This window comes from Phaenicophaeus curvirostris, chromosome 1 (genome assembly GCF_032191515.1).
Source record: "Phaenicophaeus curvirostris isolate KB17595 chromosome 1, BPBGC_Pcur_1.0, whole genome shotgun sequence".
Taxonomy (NCBI): domain Eukaryota; kingdom Metazoa; phylum Chordata; class Aves; order Cuculiformes; family Cuculidae; genus Phaenicophaeus; species Phaenicophaeus curvirostris.
The window spans coordinates 90,039,618-90,054,926 of NC_091392.1; the positions used below are offsets into that span (position 1 = coordinate 90,039,618).

The 15,309-nt window shown below is 41.5% G+C and overlaps 1 protein-coding gene across 1 annotated transcript; it reads right to left on the reverse strand.

Moving 5' to 3' along the window:
* Positions 1–3,118: 3,118 nt before the first annotated feature.
* Positions 3,119–14,739, reverse strand: SLC35A5 (solute carrier family 35 member A5). Its single transcript, XM_069867813.1, has 7 exons — positions 14,621–14,739; positions 13,216–13,368; positions 12,310–12,408; positions 10,537–10,667; positions 7,323–7,390; positions 5,356–6,151; positions 3,119–4,193 (listed from the first exon to the last, which is right to left on the reverse strand). The coding sequence occupies exons 2-7, from the start codon at positions 13,343–13,345 to the stop codon at positions 4,125–4,127; spliced, it is 1,293 nt and encodes a 430-aa protein (XP_069723914.1). The 5' UTR covers positions 13,346–13,368; positions 14,621–14,739; the 3' UTR covers positions 3,119–4,124.
* Positions 14,740–15,309: the final 570 nt, after the last annotated feature.

Sequence of the window (15,309 nt, forward strand, 5' to 3'; positions counted from 1 at the left end):
TCCTTTCAGGTAGTTGTAGAGAGCAATGAGGTCTCCCCTCAGCCTCCTCTTCTCCAGGCTAAACAACCCCAGCTCTCTCAGCCGTTCCTCATAAGGCCTGTTCTCCAGCCCCTTCTCACATTACAAATCATGGAAACTAAATGTCCTGTGCTGAGCAGGAGGAGACAGTTAACCTACAAAAGACAGGGCAACACCTGATCCAAATTGCTTACCCACATCTCCAGATCTCAAAGTTCAATTGTGCAACTACCAAACTAAACCCAGCCTAGGCATTCTGCGGGAGCTGCATTAAAAAGATAACTCCAAACAAGTTGTCCACTTATAAGGGAGGCTGGGATGGGCTCTTAACCAAAACTACATATTCAAGCATTCACGGAATTTGAGGAAGACTCAGCATTATTCTACATTCTGGTGTCAATTCCTGCCTTCATTGCAAACTGGCTGAAAATTATCAGAAACTCTTAGCAATGATTTTGAATCCTGATTTCGCAACTTGCCTCTCCCTATGGAAAACTAAAAGCAAAACTTGAAGGAACATCAAGCCAAAAAATCCTTTCAACAACAATATATGTTGTCTTGGAGACTATAAGCTACAATACCCAAATTAAGACTCATTTTGCAAAACACAAATCAAAGCACTGGACTTGTCCCGGCAGCATCACTCTAAGGACAGACTTATTAAGGTCCTATTTCTACAGTTCTTCGTGGGCAGATTTCACAAGATAAAGAAAACCCTTTTTCTCATACATATTTATGGGATTTGATTCAGCTCCAAGATGGTTGGTTTTGTCCACAGGATGTCTTTCAAGCACTGTGTCTAGGTTGCTACATTCACAAAGTAGCTGAAATTAACCAGAACAAGCATTACTTTAATTGGCTTGTTACAAACAAGAGAAACATGAAGGCACCTCTCTTCCTGAGAGGTTTTGTGAACTGTTTCCTCAGACCTGGAGGGAGGAATGTAACATCAGCAGAAATTAAGTTCAAACATTTATAAATCTGGACTAAATCACAGGTCAGAAAGTGCTCTCTGCCCAAAGTGTTCGTTAAGGACTACATGCCAAACTAGTGCTGCTTTCCAAAAATCTCCACATAAACTTCCCTATTGTCCTTTGAGGAGAAAAATAGTAACCTCCCCAACATGGAGTAGGTGAACCATACAGTGGAAATAATCATGTGGGATCCGCTTGATCTATTTGAAATATGTAACTCTACAGAACAGCTCCCCCTTGCTAACCAGCACTGCTCTCCAGCTAACAATCGTTGAGTCACTTCCTCTAACAAATCTCATGTACTCACCAAATTTGACTATTGCCATAGATAATACAGCAGCACAGAAATGGATGGTTATGCTTTCAGGTTACTTTGCACACTTTTTTATTGCTATGTTGATGCAAAACCTTACCCAGTTTTAGACAGCGGATAACATCCCTGTTTCCTCAAAGGGGATATACAGTTCTCCTCCATTATTAAAAGAAATCTGCCTGGCCAATCTAACAGAATCTCCGAGACCTCCAATCTGAACACAACAAACAGATTTCTGCATGTTAAATAGGACCAACTCTATAGCCCAAGTAAACGCTTGGATCAACAGTTATATACCTGATATCTTTGTGCAATCTAAGACTTTGGCAAATAAGCCAAGCATGATAGCATCGGCAAAATTTTAGAGGGAAAATCATTAAGCAGGACAAGAATCGAAAGCAAGAACGAAGCGCGTTCTTAAAATCTGCAGATCAGTCATTTCCATATCTCATTTCTCTTAAGGCAGATACTTCAAGCAGGAGAGTCAAACACATGGTTTTTCAGAGATTCCTCTTTGGTTTGATGCTCTGCTGCTAGAGGCATGAGGCCTATTTCTGCATTCTGACTTAACGCAAGGCAAAACTCTCTGGAAAAGTTCCTGAAAAATGCTACTGCTCATGTAAATGCAAAGCAATCTAAAGATAACAGTACTTTCACTCTTCTTGGAAATACCTGCTAAAAGTTGGCAGCTATGATTGAAAAAAGACAATGAATTCAGGCAGGTGTATATTGAAAAGCTATATGTAATGGAAAAAATGAAAATGACTTAAGCAATTAAGTATTTAACAGTTTCAGCATTTTTTTTTTTGCATTGAAGTTTCATTTCCCAAAACAGAACATCATAAACCAATGAAAGCCACATTTCTGGAATCCACATTGAAATATGCTTTCTTATTCATTCTGTACAGATGCAAACAACTAGGATTCCTTTTGTGGAAATGGCCTATTACACAAGCACCATGAGATCAGCTGTAAAAAATTTTTCAAGCACAACAGTAACTTCACTTTGTACAGTTATTCTTGATATATGCTAGAAAAAAAAATACACCCAGAAGGAAAAAGAAATGAGAATAATGATTTTACATTCATAGTTTATAACTTGACAGTCATTGGCCACATATGGAGAGAGACTGCCCCTCTTTATGGATCAATGACAGAAGGTATGTTAATTAATACAGCAATAAGCCATCAATACAGTATGCATAAGGAGGCTGTCATAGGCAGAATATGGAAACACGATGGCAGAGGGCAACAAAGGCAGAAGTATCTTCAGGCCACAAAGAAATGCATCACTAACTGATTACTCTACAGAGTGGTATGAGGCTTTGACACTGAATTCACTGCTTATCTTTTTAAGAATTCTTTTGATAGTATCTTTCAACTATGAAAGATGTATTTCCAAAGGGAGGAAATTATAAACCAACATATTTTCCACTGTTCTGAGGAAAAAGGTGTTAGGAACATACCTAGAGTCTCTTCATGCTTATTTCTATCCTCCTTCTAAAATTTTTTGAATTATTTGGAAACTACTTTTAATCTGACTCAAAACACGATCCAGCAAACATCTCAGTGACTCATTATGCCTGGCACTCTGCACAATGACTTCTCTCCCTACAAAATGAAAGCAAGACCTTATCAGTCAGACAGGGTGGAGCAACACCAAACGATACTACCACCTGTACCCTCTTGTTCGGTACTCCAGCTGCTGAAGGGCATCACCATAGCTGCATAATATTTGTCTTCAGATAGTGGCCTCAGCACAAATTAGGCCTCTGTACATAGCCTTTCTAAATGCAAAGACAACCCCATGATGTATAACACACTTTTGTTTTATTCAAGGTCTTTCAAAGTTAGGCCATGTAAGTTGCATGTAAAATTCACTATCTGCTACAAAGGCATTCCAGATTTTCATTTCCCCATACACTGGGAGACAGGCACACAGCAGTCTCACGCTGAAAATGTGAGGAGAAGTAGTGGCTGAAGACAGTGAGATCTATTCCGCTGTCAGTCACATCAGAGAAAATCAGAAAGAAAGGACTCCACGGGAGTCAGTACCAAGTTACACTAATGTGAAAAACAGAAATGAAGACAGAATTAAGACCATTCGATCTCAAATCACACTCTAGAGATCTGCGTGTTTGAAGGATCAAAATATCCTTAACCAAAATGATTTATTATACATTCTCAGCTGAAAGTTTGATGAGGTCGATTCATGAGGACCCTTTTACTCAGCTAGGGATATATCAATCTGAATTGCCAAAATACAATAAAATTCAATATGCCTGATTATTTACGAGGTTATTAGTAACACCTTAACTCCTGAAAAGAAAACTTACTGGAGTGTTTGTACATTCCAAAGAAGATGCAGCAAAAACATCAATCACTGATATCACTTCTGCAAGACGGAGAACGGTTTTATCTCTGCTTTCCTAACCAAGGGATTCATACAGGAGTTGCAGTGACTTGCGACAGTCAACCAAAGCAGTGAAAGACACATGATTAGAGTCCAGGACTGCCTTTCACAATGCATGACATGTCACTCTGAGCAATGAGTCCAGGGTCCAAGCCTCCTCTTGTTTGCATAAGTTACAAATTTTGTTTCTTTCAGCAGGTTTTGAATTTCTGATTTACATGGATAGGACGAGGGAATACAACTCTCCCTATATATAGCTTGAATGTTTTCCTCATCCACCTCTGACATCCAGCCCCAACATAATCTCAGTTGTTCTCAAGTGGGGAAAAATGGCCCTTCTCTATTTGAATAAAATATTAACATTCTCTCAGTAGGAGTAATAGCACTTCTCTGAGCCAGCTATGTGCTAGAGGGAATCTTCATCTGTATCGATGTCACTGCTTGGCTTGTTCAGTCTCTCAAATTCTTCTCCATCCTGCAAAAACCAAAAAGGGAAGAGAAGAATGTCACCAAAAGCTATCTTGTTAGTAATAAAAAAGAAAAAAAAAACAGAAAGAAAGAAAAAATTATTTTGAAGCTATCACTTACATAAAATCAAACCCCTGCAATTTAGACCCGTTACAAGAATGCTTAAATCTTGTTCTAGGATGTACATGCTTATAAAAAACATCACCTGTATCTTTAACACTTTTTAGTGACACTCCCTAAAACAGCTTCTGACACATTCCTTCATCAGAAAGCCTGCTCACATAGTGCTGTTTGTTTTTACCACAGCTCCTCAATTGTAAGTGCTAAAATAGACAGTGCCTGGTACACCAAAAGTATGTAACTTTGAGAGATTTACTGCTTGTTACACAATAACTTAAAAAGGCATCGTGGAATTGCTGGAAAACACCTTGTCCAAGTTTAAAGTTTCTTAGCATTAAATGGACAGAGCACTCTCTGCTGGTTGCAACGTGTATTACAGAACAACTCGAAGACTAGAAGTACACAGGCATTAACCCTTCCCCCTTCTGAGAGGGACTGCTTAGCCCAGTTGAACAGCAGATATATCTAAGCGCAAGCCTTCCCTGTCATGTTCTAGATAACTAGATTACTACCTAAATTAGGAAAAAAACTCTACTAAAGGGCCTGGACTAAACATAATGTAAGAAAAAAAATGTGTTAAAACTCTATTTAAACACTACCGATTTTATTTCAAGTATCTTTGATTGTTAAGGTAGAAAGAATCTTAATATCAAATATATTGAATTCTTCATGATGTTGGCTCAGTTACACAGATTTATCAGTTCTACTTAGCTACAATTATTTCCCAGGCACCAGCTTCTGGATGCCCAGGACCAGTAAAATATTTTGGTTACAAAGGTTTCAAGAGAGGATTTATACAAAGCTAAAGTTGCTCCCAGGACTGTCTACAGTCACAGCAGGAAAGCAGTGAATTCATGAACTGAAAAAGTGGCACATCCAAAGCAATACCCAATCAATTTAAAAGATTTTTAAAAATACTGTCGAGTTTTGGTGTTTGAGTTCAGGGATGAGTGCAGTCACATGCAAAACGAATCTTGCAAGCATTCCACAGAATAAATGGAGGTGAAACAAAAGAGAAAGCAGAGGAAATGCACACTGAAAAGCCTTACCCCACTTGACCTCTCCCATGCGTCTCCTTTGACGAGTTTGCCCCTTCCTCGCAGAGAGGCATATTCCAGGCCCCTTGGTTTACTGGCATTATAGATGAATATGGAGAGAAGCACTACAGGTGCTTCCAAAAAGAACTCTAGAGAAGGCCTGAAGTCAAAGATGACAAAAGAGACTGTGGTGATGATGACAGTGGTGATCTGAGCAGTCATAACATGGAACATATTGTCTCGGAACTTCAAGATGAAGGCTACAGACAGCCCCAGGAAAGCCGTGACAAATATGAGAGCCATTGAGAAGATGTTGTGCCCATAGAAGAAACCGCAATTCTCTATCTGCCTTCGGTCCTTAGTCTGCAGCCCCAGCATCAGGCCATTGAAGAGCACCCCAAAGGCATAGAGTTTGCTGTTCTGCATGAAGATGCTTTCACCAAGCTGATCCCCATCTTTCAGGATCTTTTCATTGTAGATGTTAGCTAGGGCAGAAATGAAACACTGCACTAGAATAAGCAGATGGCCCAGGCTAAGACGGAGAGGTTTCAATGCTCCTGCCATAGTACTGGTGATATTCCACTGGAAGCTGTGAAGGAAACTTGGTGCTACGCAGTTGCCCTTTTCCAAGCATGCTTCCTCAGGTCCAGTATAGAGAAGGCAGTGGTTAGACAGACTGAAAAACATATTGTGATGGAATCCGTGTGCAGCCAAACTTTGATGATGTTCTCCAGTTCCTAGAGTCAGGGCAACGATGGACAGGAATAAAATCAACAGAGATGCCCACTGTACCCAAGAGAGCTTTCGCCTAGGAGCAGACAAAAAAAAAAGCCACCAACTTTAGAAACATAAGGGCACAAATTAAATAACAGCAGAACAAGTTCTATAAAACACACAAAAAACATAATGGCACAGGTACGGAGACTGAGACAGGTGCAAAGAAAAATCCTGGCTATACAGAATTGACAGTAAAATGCCAAAACACAGCATAATTTCCTATGACAATGGGGGTCCAGCCAGGTGATCACAAAAATACAAAATGGGGTATTCCATAGAGATAATATAAGGAGAGTTTTTCAAGATCATGTTAGTTCTAGATACTGGCTACCTGGTCACGTAAAAGCAACCGTTGTCTACACAGGAACACAGGTCTGATGGACAAAAAGAAACCACAGATGTTCAAATAATTACCTGGTAATCTTACACTACATTTTACTTTTCCCCCATGATTTTGTGCTCTTTTCTAGTGTTTTACAATGGTAAATCATATAAACCTATGAATTTAATTTATTAGACTGCTGGAGCTATCTATACTATTTTTTTTTCACTCAAGTAAAGTCTGTTTATCTTCAGGAAAATCAAAAATTTGGAAGATTAGGTGAACTGTCACATCACAAGATTCATAAAAGTAAATAGCTGAGAAAAAGCATTTCAAGTTGGACTATCAGACACTTTCGGTATATTAACATCTGTAGAAAAGGCATCTTTGCTCTATGTTCAAAACGAGTGACATTTTGAGTAGAGTGTAAAGTTACTATCCATTTCCCTGACAGTCTTTTCTGAATCTAAATCACATCATCAAAAGCACAAATCAGGCAAAGTGGAAAACATAGGGCAGAAAATCTGGCTTTTGTCACATGAATAATGAAGAAGGAACATGTAAGTACTTTTTGAAACACACTATGCAGTTGACTAGTAACCAATCAGGGCTGGCACAATATTACCAAAGACACCTCCATCTTTCACAATTACATATTTCATCCCCTCTTGTTAGATTACATTTACATTTAATTAAGAATTAAAACAGACTGGAAAGAAGTACTCCTAATCAGGAAATATGAGATATCTCCCCAAACTGGTATAGCCACAAGAAAAGAGCATTACTGTTCCCATCAGACAAAGAGAGAGAACATACCTTAAATTCTTCATACTGGCTAGGAAGATATAAAATTTCATTTATTTCAGTGAATACTACTTACTTTAGCACTATCCTGAAGAGGAGAGCTGTTGTTATAATGACAAAGTTTGAGAAAAGTACAGCCATTGCCTAGAAAGAGAAGCAGGGAAACAAAGTTATACTCCAGACATAGTGTGGACATGAAAAGCCCACTGACTTCAAGTCTTCACCTTTCTGCAAGGTGCCAAGTGAAAAGCATTATCCTGGTACTGAATTCTCTTCCTTACCAAAGTGGTAGAATAATATGCCCCTAAAATGACACTCAAGTCCCATTTCAAAATCTCAAGCAAAACACAGAGACTGAAGTTTCACTGTAGTGCGGCAAGCTTTACTGAAACAAAGATGTGAAGAAAGTAATCCAGCAGAAAACTTACTTAAAAAAGAAAGGAAGTTAGTTTTCAGTCAGATCAATTCCCCAGCCAAGCTGACCAGTCAGGTGCAAAAACATCTGTGTCAGCACAAAGGAAGAAGTTACTCCAAAATGAAAATAAGAAAGTAATAGGGGAAGATGAGGCTGCTTCTGGCTGCAGTGCCAGCTTGCAGTGTTCATGAAATCCTAGACTTGCACAAGCCAGTTGTAGAAAATAAACTTCTTGCACATCAAGTGCATTTGGTAAGGAGGTGCTCGGCTTGAATTTTCAAGACTGCAACTGTACTAAAACATTCATTTATTTCAAAGTGCAACTGAAGACAATTCTAAAGCTCCTGTCAAATTTGGGAATAGATGTATAATAATCCACAGTTATGATCCCAAGCTGCAAACTCCTTGTGGCAATGATTGTCTTTTTGGTCTCTGTATTAGACATTCTATACTGGCACACTGGACCAAGAAGAGGCTCATGGTTGAGTCACCTTCCTTGGAGGTGTTTAAAAGACAGGTTAAACACCTGTGCTGAGGTGCTGAGGGGCACGGCTTAGTGATTGATAGGAATGGTTGGACTCGATCCTGTGGGTCTTTTCCAGCCTAGTGATTCTGTGTGTGTGTGTGTGTGTGTGTGTGTGCCCTGTGTAGTCAGTATATGCACAAAAATCTAGGCATCTAAACTCTTTATCCCAATTCAGCCTGAGAATGAGATCACTTTTTTAAAACATATAGTCTGGTTTTTGTGCTTCTGAACCCATATATCTAAAAACTCCTCATCAGCATTTCCACATTCAAAATTCTGTAAAGCAGAGTATTTTTCATTCACTAGAGGAAAAGATTTGGCTCTTTTCCCATTACCTTAGTTCCACTCTATTCCAAGATGCTATCTGCTGACCAATAAATATCACAAAACACCAAGACACAGGGTCTCAGGTAAGCTGAAGACTGACACAAGACTTGTGCCTAAGAAACTACAGCTTAATTTTCTGTTTGCAAGATTACAACTCAATAACACCATGGTGAACACCATGAAAAGAGAAAAATACTGAACAAACAAGTGACCCGGAACTAGCAGAAACCACTCTGGAAAAACAAAGCTAGATGCAAAATGTACAAGTGCTCCATGTATAGTTTGGTTTTGATTCCCAGTCAAAGCCCTCCATCCTACATCTCTGGTAACCTAATATGATCATCTATAGTAGAATAGTTATTAGCAATTCATTTTGAGTTGCTTTGTTCTCTGAGGCTTCAAGGGACCATTGTCCTAGGAAGGAGTAAGAAAAAGTTTACCAAAGATCACCATGCCACTAACTTACATGTCACAAAAGAAGTCTCTAAAAAATAAGTCTTAGCACCAGGAAATGTTAGCTACTAAAGAGTATCCATAGTTACAGCTGAAGCTTCAAGCAAAAAAAAAAAAATCTCATAAGACCAACTCTGTACTTCAAACAACTGCTCACTCAGGTACTGCTTAGTCCCAAACCTACTTAGTTTTTAAAGTCATATGAAACCAAGTTCAGTCAGGTACAACTGCCTTCTTTCAAGCATCTTGCCTCCACCTCTGTGCTTTCATGGTTTTGTATGCTGTCAAGGCATTCTATCTTTTAATACTTGTTTACTATGATAATGTTACAATTTCAGCTAACCTTCATAAAACATACCCTGTTAGAAGGTATAAGACACAAACAGTTCTGAAAAAAAGAGGAATCTTAGAGCACATGTTCTGAGGGGAGAGAGACAATGTGTTTGAGGGTGTGTGTGTGTGAGTGTGTAAAATATAGAAGTGGTGTATTTTACAAAAGAAGACCTTAGCCTACCCAAATTGAATTGTCTAAGAAAGCAACAGTATTTATGTAACTTTCCAAACATCAGGCTTTGCTATTGCAAACATTATAGCTGAACTTCCTTCCTAAAATTAAAAAAAACAAACACCACCAAACACCAAACTCCCTCCCCACAAAACAAACCGCAGAACTAAGCACCTGTGCATGTTATTTTAAGATATCTGGCTCTTGAGTTTAATCAGATTTTACCAGTCAGGTCCTATTTTTATTTATTTATGTCCCTGACAGAAATGCATACCTAAAGGGTCAGTGCTTTAAAACAGAAACTCTGAAAGAGAAGGAACAGAAATATTTATACTTAGTTTTAATGTCAAACAGGTGCAGCCACTGTATTTTATAGTGAGCACTAACCATCCATTTCTATTCAAACACAGATTCTGAACAAAAAGTAGCCTAGCAGAAAAATAAAAGAAAGCACAAAATCTGTACTATTTCCTGAGCATATGCAGATTAATCCAAAAGGCTGAATGTAGCTAGAAGTATTAAAATGTTGTACTTAAAACTAGCTAATATACAAATAGAAAAACTAAGAGTCAAACAGTTTTCTTCCTCCCCTCTTCAGTTACACTTACACCCTTTATGGGTTTCCATTTATACACTTATCTTTGGAATCAGTGAGGAAAGAAAACAAGTCATCATGTGAAGTCACATACATAAAGTGGTAGAAGCAGCACAGAAAAGCATGGCTCATAAACTTGCAAGAAGAACAAATGCATTGAAAGAGAAATACAGAGTTCGAGAAGCCAAAGGAGGGAAAGCACTGAAAACCTGCTTAAGTACTTAAGGAATTCATCCTATTTCTACACCACTTTGGATGGAGGGAATACACAGCCACTCTTTCCTCCACTGTCAGATGTACAATACTGATCAGAGGGCAAGAGAAAGGGAAGATCCAGCTGGTCAAGTAACAGATCACCCTTTTACCTCCAAATCTTGCCTTGCCAGTGTTACAACGGTAGACATTCCAACAGCAACATTACCTACCACTAAAGCATGGAAGATACTTTATTCAGTATATGCATACTTACTGGCTGGAGGTAGGACAGTACATAGAAGACAATCAAGTTATCCAAAAAGTAAAGAAAGGCAGGAATTGACCATTTCATGGAATTCCAAAAATTCTTCCAGGAAAGACATTCAAAGGGATCCAAACAACCCTCTGAAAGGAAAAGGAAGACATCTGGTTTTATTATCAAAAGCCATACCATTGTTCTGTGTTCAAGAACACTGTTGGACTGAAAAAACTAAGGTACCGCAGACATCTGGCGACATAGAGGACAGATCCAGGGTGGGACACACAGCTAGAGCAGCAATTCTTTGTCTATTGGCATTCATCTCCTTGCTCCAGCAGAGAAAACATCAAGGAACCTTTCATCCCCATCAGAGTATTTGTCCACTGGGAGCAAAAATTTAACTACTGACCATTCTTTAGAAGACCAAAAGTCACACACCAAGGCCCCTACACAGTAGCGACATCATCTCTCATTACATCAAATCTAGAACTGAAACAATGACAGACAGTGGATCTGTTCGTATATCACCCAAACGACAGTCAGTAACGTCAGAAATACAAAATAAACCAGAACTCAGTATCTGTAGCATGCAGCACAGACCTGGGTAAAAAGAGAACATATGGAAGACAGAAGAAATAAAAGGTAGGCAGGAAAAAATAAATGACAGAGAATGACATTGACTTAGGCATTCAGGACATGTACTTGAGGAGGAAGACCATGACAAACTATAAACTACTTTAGAACTGATGACACAAGTACTTTGTTAGCACAGATGTAAGACTACACAATATTATCTAATCCTCTTCTGAGCCACCAACACATTAGTTCACCAAAACTTGACATCTGAATGGAAAAAAAAAAAGAAAGAAAAAGGGGAAAACAAAAAAAAAAAAGGAAAGAAAACCAGAAAACATGTAGTCAGATGTAGCCAATGACAGCAAACACTGAATATATTTACTATCTTAGGTACGGCTGTACTAAATGGTGGTGGTAAAAATTTCATCAGTTTTCCAGAGCCATAACTGTTAGATGGAAAAGCGGACAAAACCAGCACTTCAGTTTAACATGAGTCTCCAGTGCCTAACACATTCTTCTAATCTAAACACCTGCTCCCTACCATTTTGAAAGGTTATGAAGTTAACCTCTCATCCCTTTTACATCAGGGCACAAAAAGCCAAGAAACTAAAAAAGACAAATAGCCTGGAATACAAAACAAGTAGTTAGTGAAGCCTGACACCACTTTTCCTGAACAGCAGCTGCAAGATTTGACTTCACAACAAAGCTACCCTGAATTATAAGATTGATATATTGCTTCTAACTGAAATACCACTACATACACAAAGCCCCTTCAGTAGCAGATGGTAGTGCTTTTAAATAAAAGTGGTCTGAACAACAGAACATAAAGGCCAATCCCTGAGCTGGCGCAATTTAGAAGCTTCTGTTCAGTTACAACTTTACAGTGGGGTGTCTCATATTATCCTAGCTTTCTTATGCTGTGTTAAAATTCTGAAAACATTAGACTATATCTTCATTACACTTTCTAATTCAACTTACTTGTCCCCGTTTCATCCACAATACAGACAAATCAAGAACACTGAATTTACATCACGAAGCATAGTTATAAAAGCAAAGTTTAGTTATAACTGCATGGAAGACAGTTCCAGTGAACCTTACTATCAGGACCTACTCCATACTACTACATGCGAATCGAACACTTAAAAATGAGATTTGAAGTACAGCACATCTCACAAAGTCAACACGTTAGTTATTTTAAACCTAGATACTTACCTTTTTTCTTAACCCATAGTGCCAATATCACACACAGGACCAGTTTTACTACCTCAGAACATATGTTCACTGTTGTCGGAAGGTAATCATATTTGTTATCTGTGGGATTCAGCAAATAATAGAGAGTACACAATTAGATTCTGTCACCCATACTCACAGTTAAACCAAGGAAGTCCTTTTAATCCCTCCAATCAGAATATTAGCTACTTTCCATAAAGGCAAAAGGCTATGTCATAACTTTCATTACAATCATTTCAATTTTTATGATATATGACTTTCTGAATGGCCTTCTTTCTGGGTTGAAATCTTTCATCATTTGGTCCCATTTTACAGCAGAACTTTTTTTAAGAACTCAGGAACATCACTGTTTTCAAAGAAAGTAAGAAACGGGAATGTCTTCCCCAAACAGCAATATGCTACTTTTTCCTTCCTAAGAAAAAATGACTTCCAGGATGACGCAACCTTCTTCTAGGACTGTATCTTTTCTTTCTTAGCATATTTTGCTAACACTTGACAGTAATAGTAGCCAGCTATACAGCACACACCCACTATGACAGCACTTTTCTCCCAAGCCTCTTGGGAGAGATACATTTCAGTCAAGATATGTACCTTTGATAGTGCTTACACAACAATTTAGTCTTAGAAAATTAGCTATAAAATAACTCATTGCCTCATCTCCACGTATCATGCACCTTGCACCCCAAGTTATCTCTTCATGTTTGACCGATAACTACATAGAAATTTTCCAGTACAGAAATATATGTAATTATTTATATAACAGAATGGTGATATAACAGAACAGTGAAGAACTTTGCAGTTGAAGAACTAGGCTTTTGGGTATTCTTTTAACCCCAAACAACAATTCTTTCATATTTGAGGTACTTTATGCTTATTGCCCAACAGCACCTTCATTCGCAGAATATTTCATCAGGAGGATTCGACTTGAGCCCAACACAATAAACACTCCTCCAAGCAGAAACGTATAGGCAGTTGTCTTGGAGCAAAGCACAAATCGACTACAGCATGTGGTCTTCATTCTGCTGTCTTGCTGTCAACGCCCTTTGGATGACAAAATGAATATGACCCATGAATAGTACTTCCAGAAACTGGTTAAACACGTGAATTGTGTGCATTTTATTGCTTGGTGTTATTTTATACAAAGATGCTTACATCACAAGCCACGATCACATTCTACACCTATAATTTTCATGGAAAGAAAAATAAAACTAAGAGATAGAGAAGGATATGCTGAGGACCAGCAAAGGCAGATGAACAATGTATACAGAGTAACTCAGAAGGCAGCACAAAGGCCAGTTTGTCAGAAGAGTGCATCTATGGAATACTGATTAGCTAAGAGGACTAAATAAATTATGTGCTTGTTTTCCTTCAACATTTTTAAAGCATTCTCATTCCCACTTCCAGCAAGAGAAAGTTCTACACCTGTGTAATGAGTGTAGTGATGACCTGGTGTTTACTCACCAGCTTGTGCCCTGGAGACAAGGCAGGCAGGTCAGCTGCTGAGAGTCAGAGCCCAAGCTGCACCCACATTCTCTGTCTCCAGCCCTGCCGTTGCTTGGTGGACCTGGTAACAGCCTGAAAGAACAGCTGTCAGGGGGAGGAAGGGGAGACCCTCTGGACAGACTGTGGGTGGGACACCCATTAACAGCAGCAACATCCATTGACAGCTGCAACAACCGTGGATGGCTACAACATCCACTGACAACAGCAACACTCGTGGATGGCCACGACACCCATCGACAGTGGCAACATCCGTGGGTGGCAGTGACAGCCATGGACGGTGGCAGCATCAGGGGATGGCCCCAACACCCACTGATCACTGTGACACCTCTGGACGGCCACAACGCCCATCAAAAGTGGCAACACCTGTGGACAGCTGTGACACCTGTGGAAAGCCGTGACACGCACCGCCAGTGGCAACACCCGTGGACAGGGGTAACAGTGGCAACAACCATTGACAAGGGCAACATCCAGGGACGGCCGCAGCATCCATCGACAGCAGCAACATCCATGGCCGGCCACAACGTCCATTGACAGCGGCAGCATCCATGGACGGCCACGACACCCACCGCCAGCGGCGACGCCCGTAGACAGTGGCTCCAGTCACTGTGCCGGCCGCCAGGTGCCACGTCGCTGCGGGGCGGCCGAAGCCCCGGTGCCCGGCGGGGCAGGAGCGGCCCCAAGGCCCCCCATCCCCTCGCTCCCTCCCTTCGCACTCCCCGTCCCCCCCGATCCCCGGACACCGCTCACACCCCCCCCCCCCCCCCGCCCGCCCCTCACGCACCGGCCTCACCTGGCGGGGCGGGGCCGTCCGCGCGCGCCCCCGGGGCCGCCCTCCCCGCGCGCGCCCGCATCCTCCCTCTGACAGCTGGCCACGTGACCGCGGGGAGCCGGGGCCCGCCCGCGCGACTCGCTCCGCCCCGCGAGCGCTGGGACGCGCATGCGCACCAGGAGCCGCGACCCATTTTACAACTCAGGCCGCGCCCCCCGCTATGGCCGCGCCCCAACAGTCAAGACCACGCCCCTTTTCGCTGTGACCTCTCCGGAGCCCAGACCACGCCCCTTCCATCATAGCCACGCCCCTATCGGCACGGAGAGCATCCCCTCCCCATCTGGCCACGCCCACACGGTCCCTCCTCTCCTCACGACGCCCCCATCGCGCAGACCACGACCCCTTCCGTTCTGGACACGGCCCCACAGCGCCAGAAAACGCCCGTCTCCCGCTGGCTACACCCCTTCATTATCGGCCATGCAGGTTTCTCTGGCCACGCCCGCATCCCCGAGGCCCCGCCCCTTCCCGCCGTAACCAAGCCGTTTGCCTTGGGCCACGCCCCCCGCGCCGCCAAGCGGCGCCAAGCGCGCTCTCCCCGCCTCTCCGACCACGTGACCGCAGGCAGCCGGGCTCCGCCCCACCCCACCCTCCCCTCAGCCACGTGACCCGCCGCGCCCCTTCCCCGCCGGCGGCGAGGCGCGCATGCGCAC

Bases quoted from the DNA above. Each gene is read 5' to 3' on its own strand.
- SLC35A5 (XM_069867813.1), bottom strand. From the start codon at position 13,345: ATGAAGACCACATGCTGTAGTCGATTTGTGCTTTGCTCCAAGACAACT. The intron at 6,152-7,322 runs GTAAGTAGTATT...GTCTGCTCCTAG, and splicing joins CTCTTCAGGATAGTGCTAAA to GCGAAAGCTCTCTTGGGTAC. The intron at 4,194-5,355 runs GTAAGGCTTTTC...TGGTTTTTGCAG, and splicing joins CATGGGAGAGGTCAAGTGGG to GATGGAGAAGAATTTGAGAG.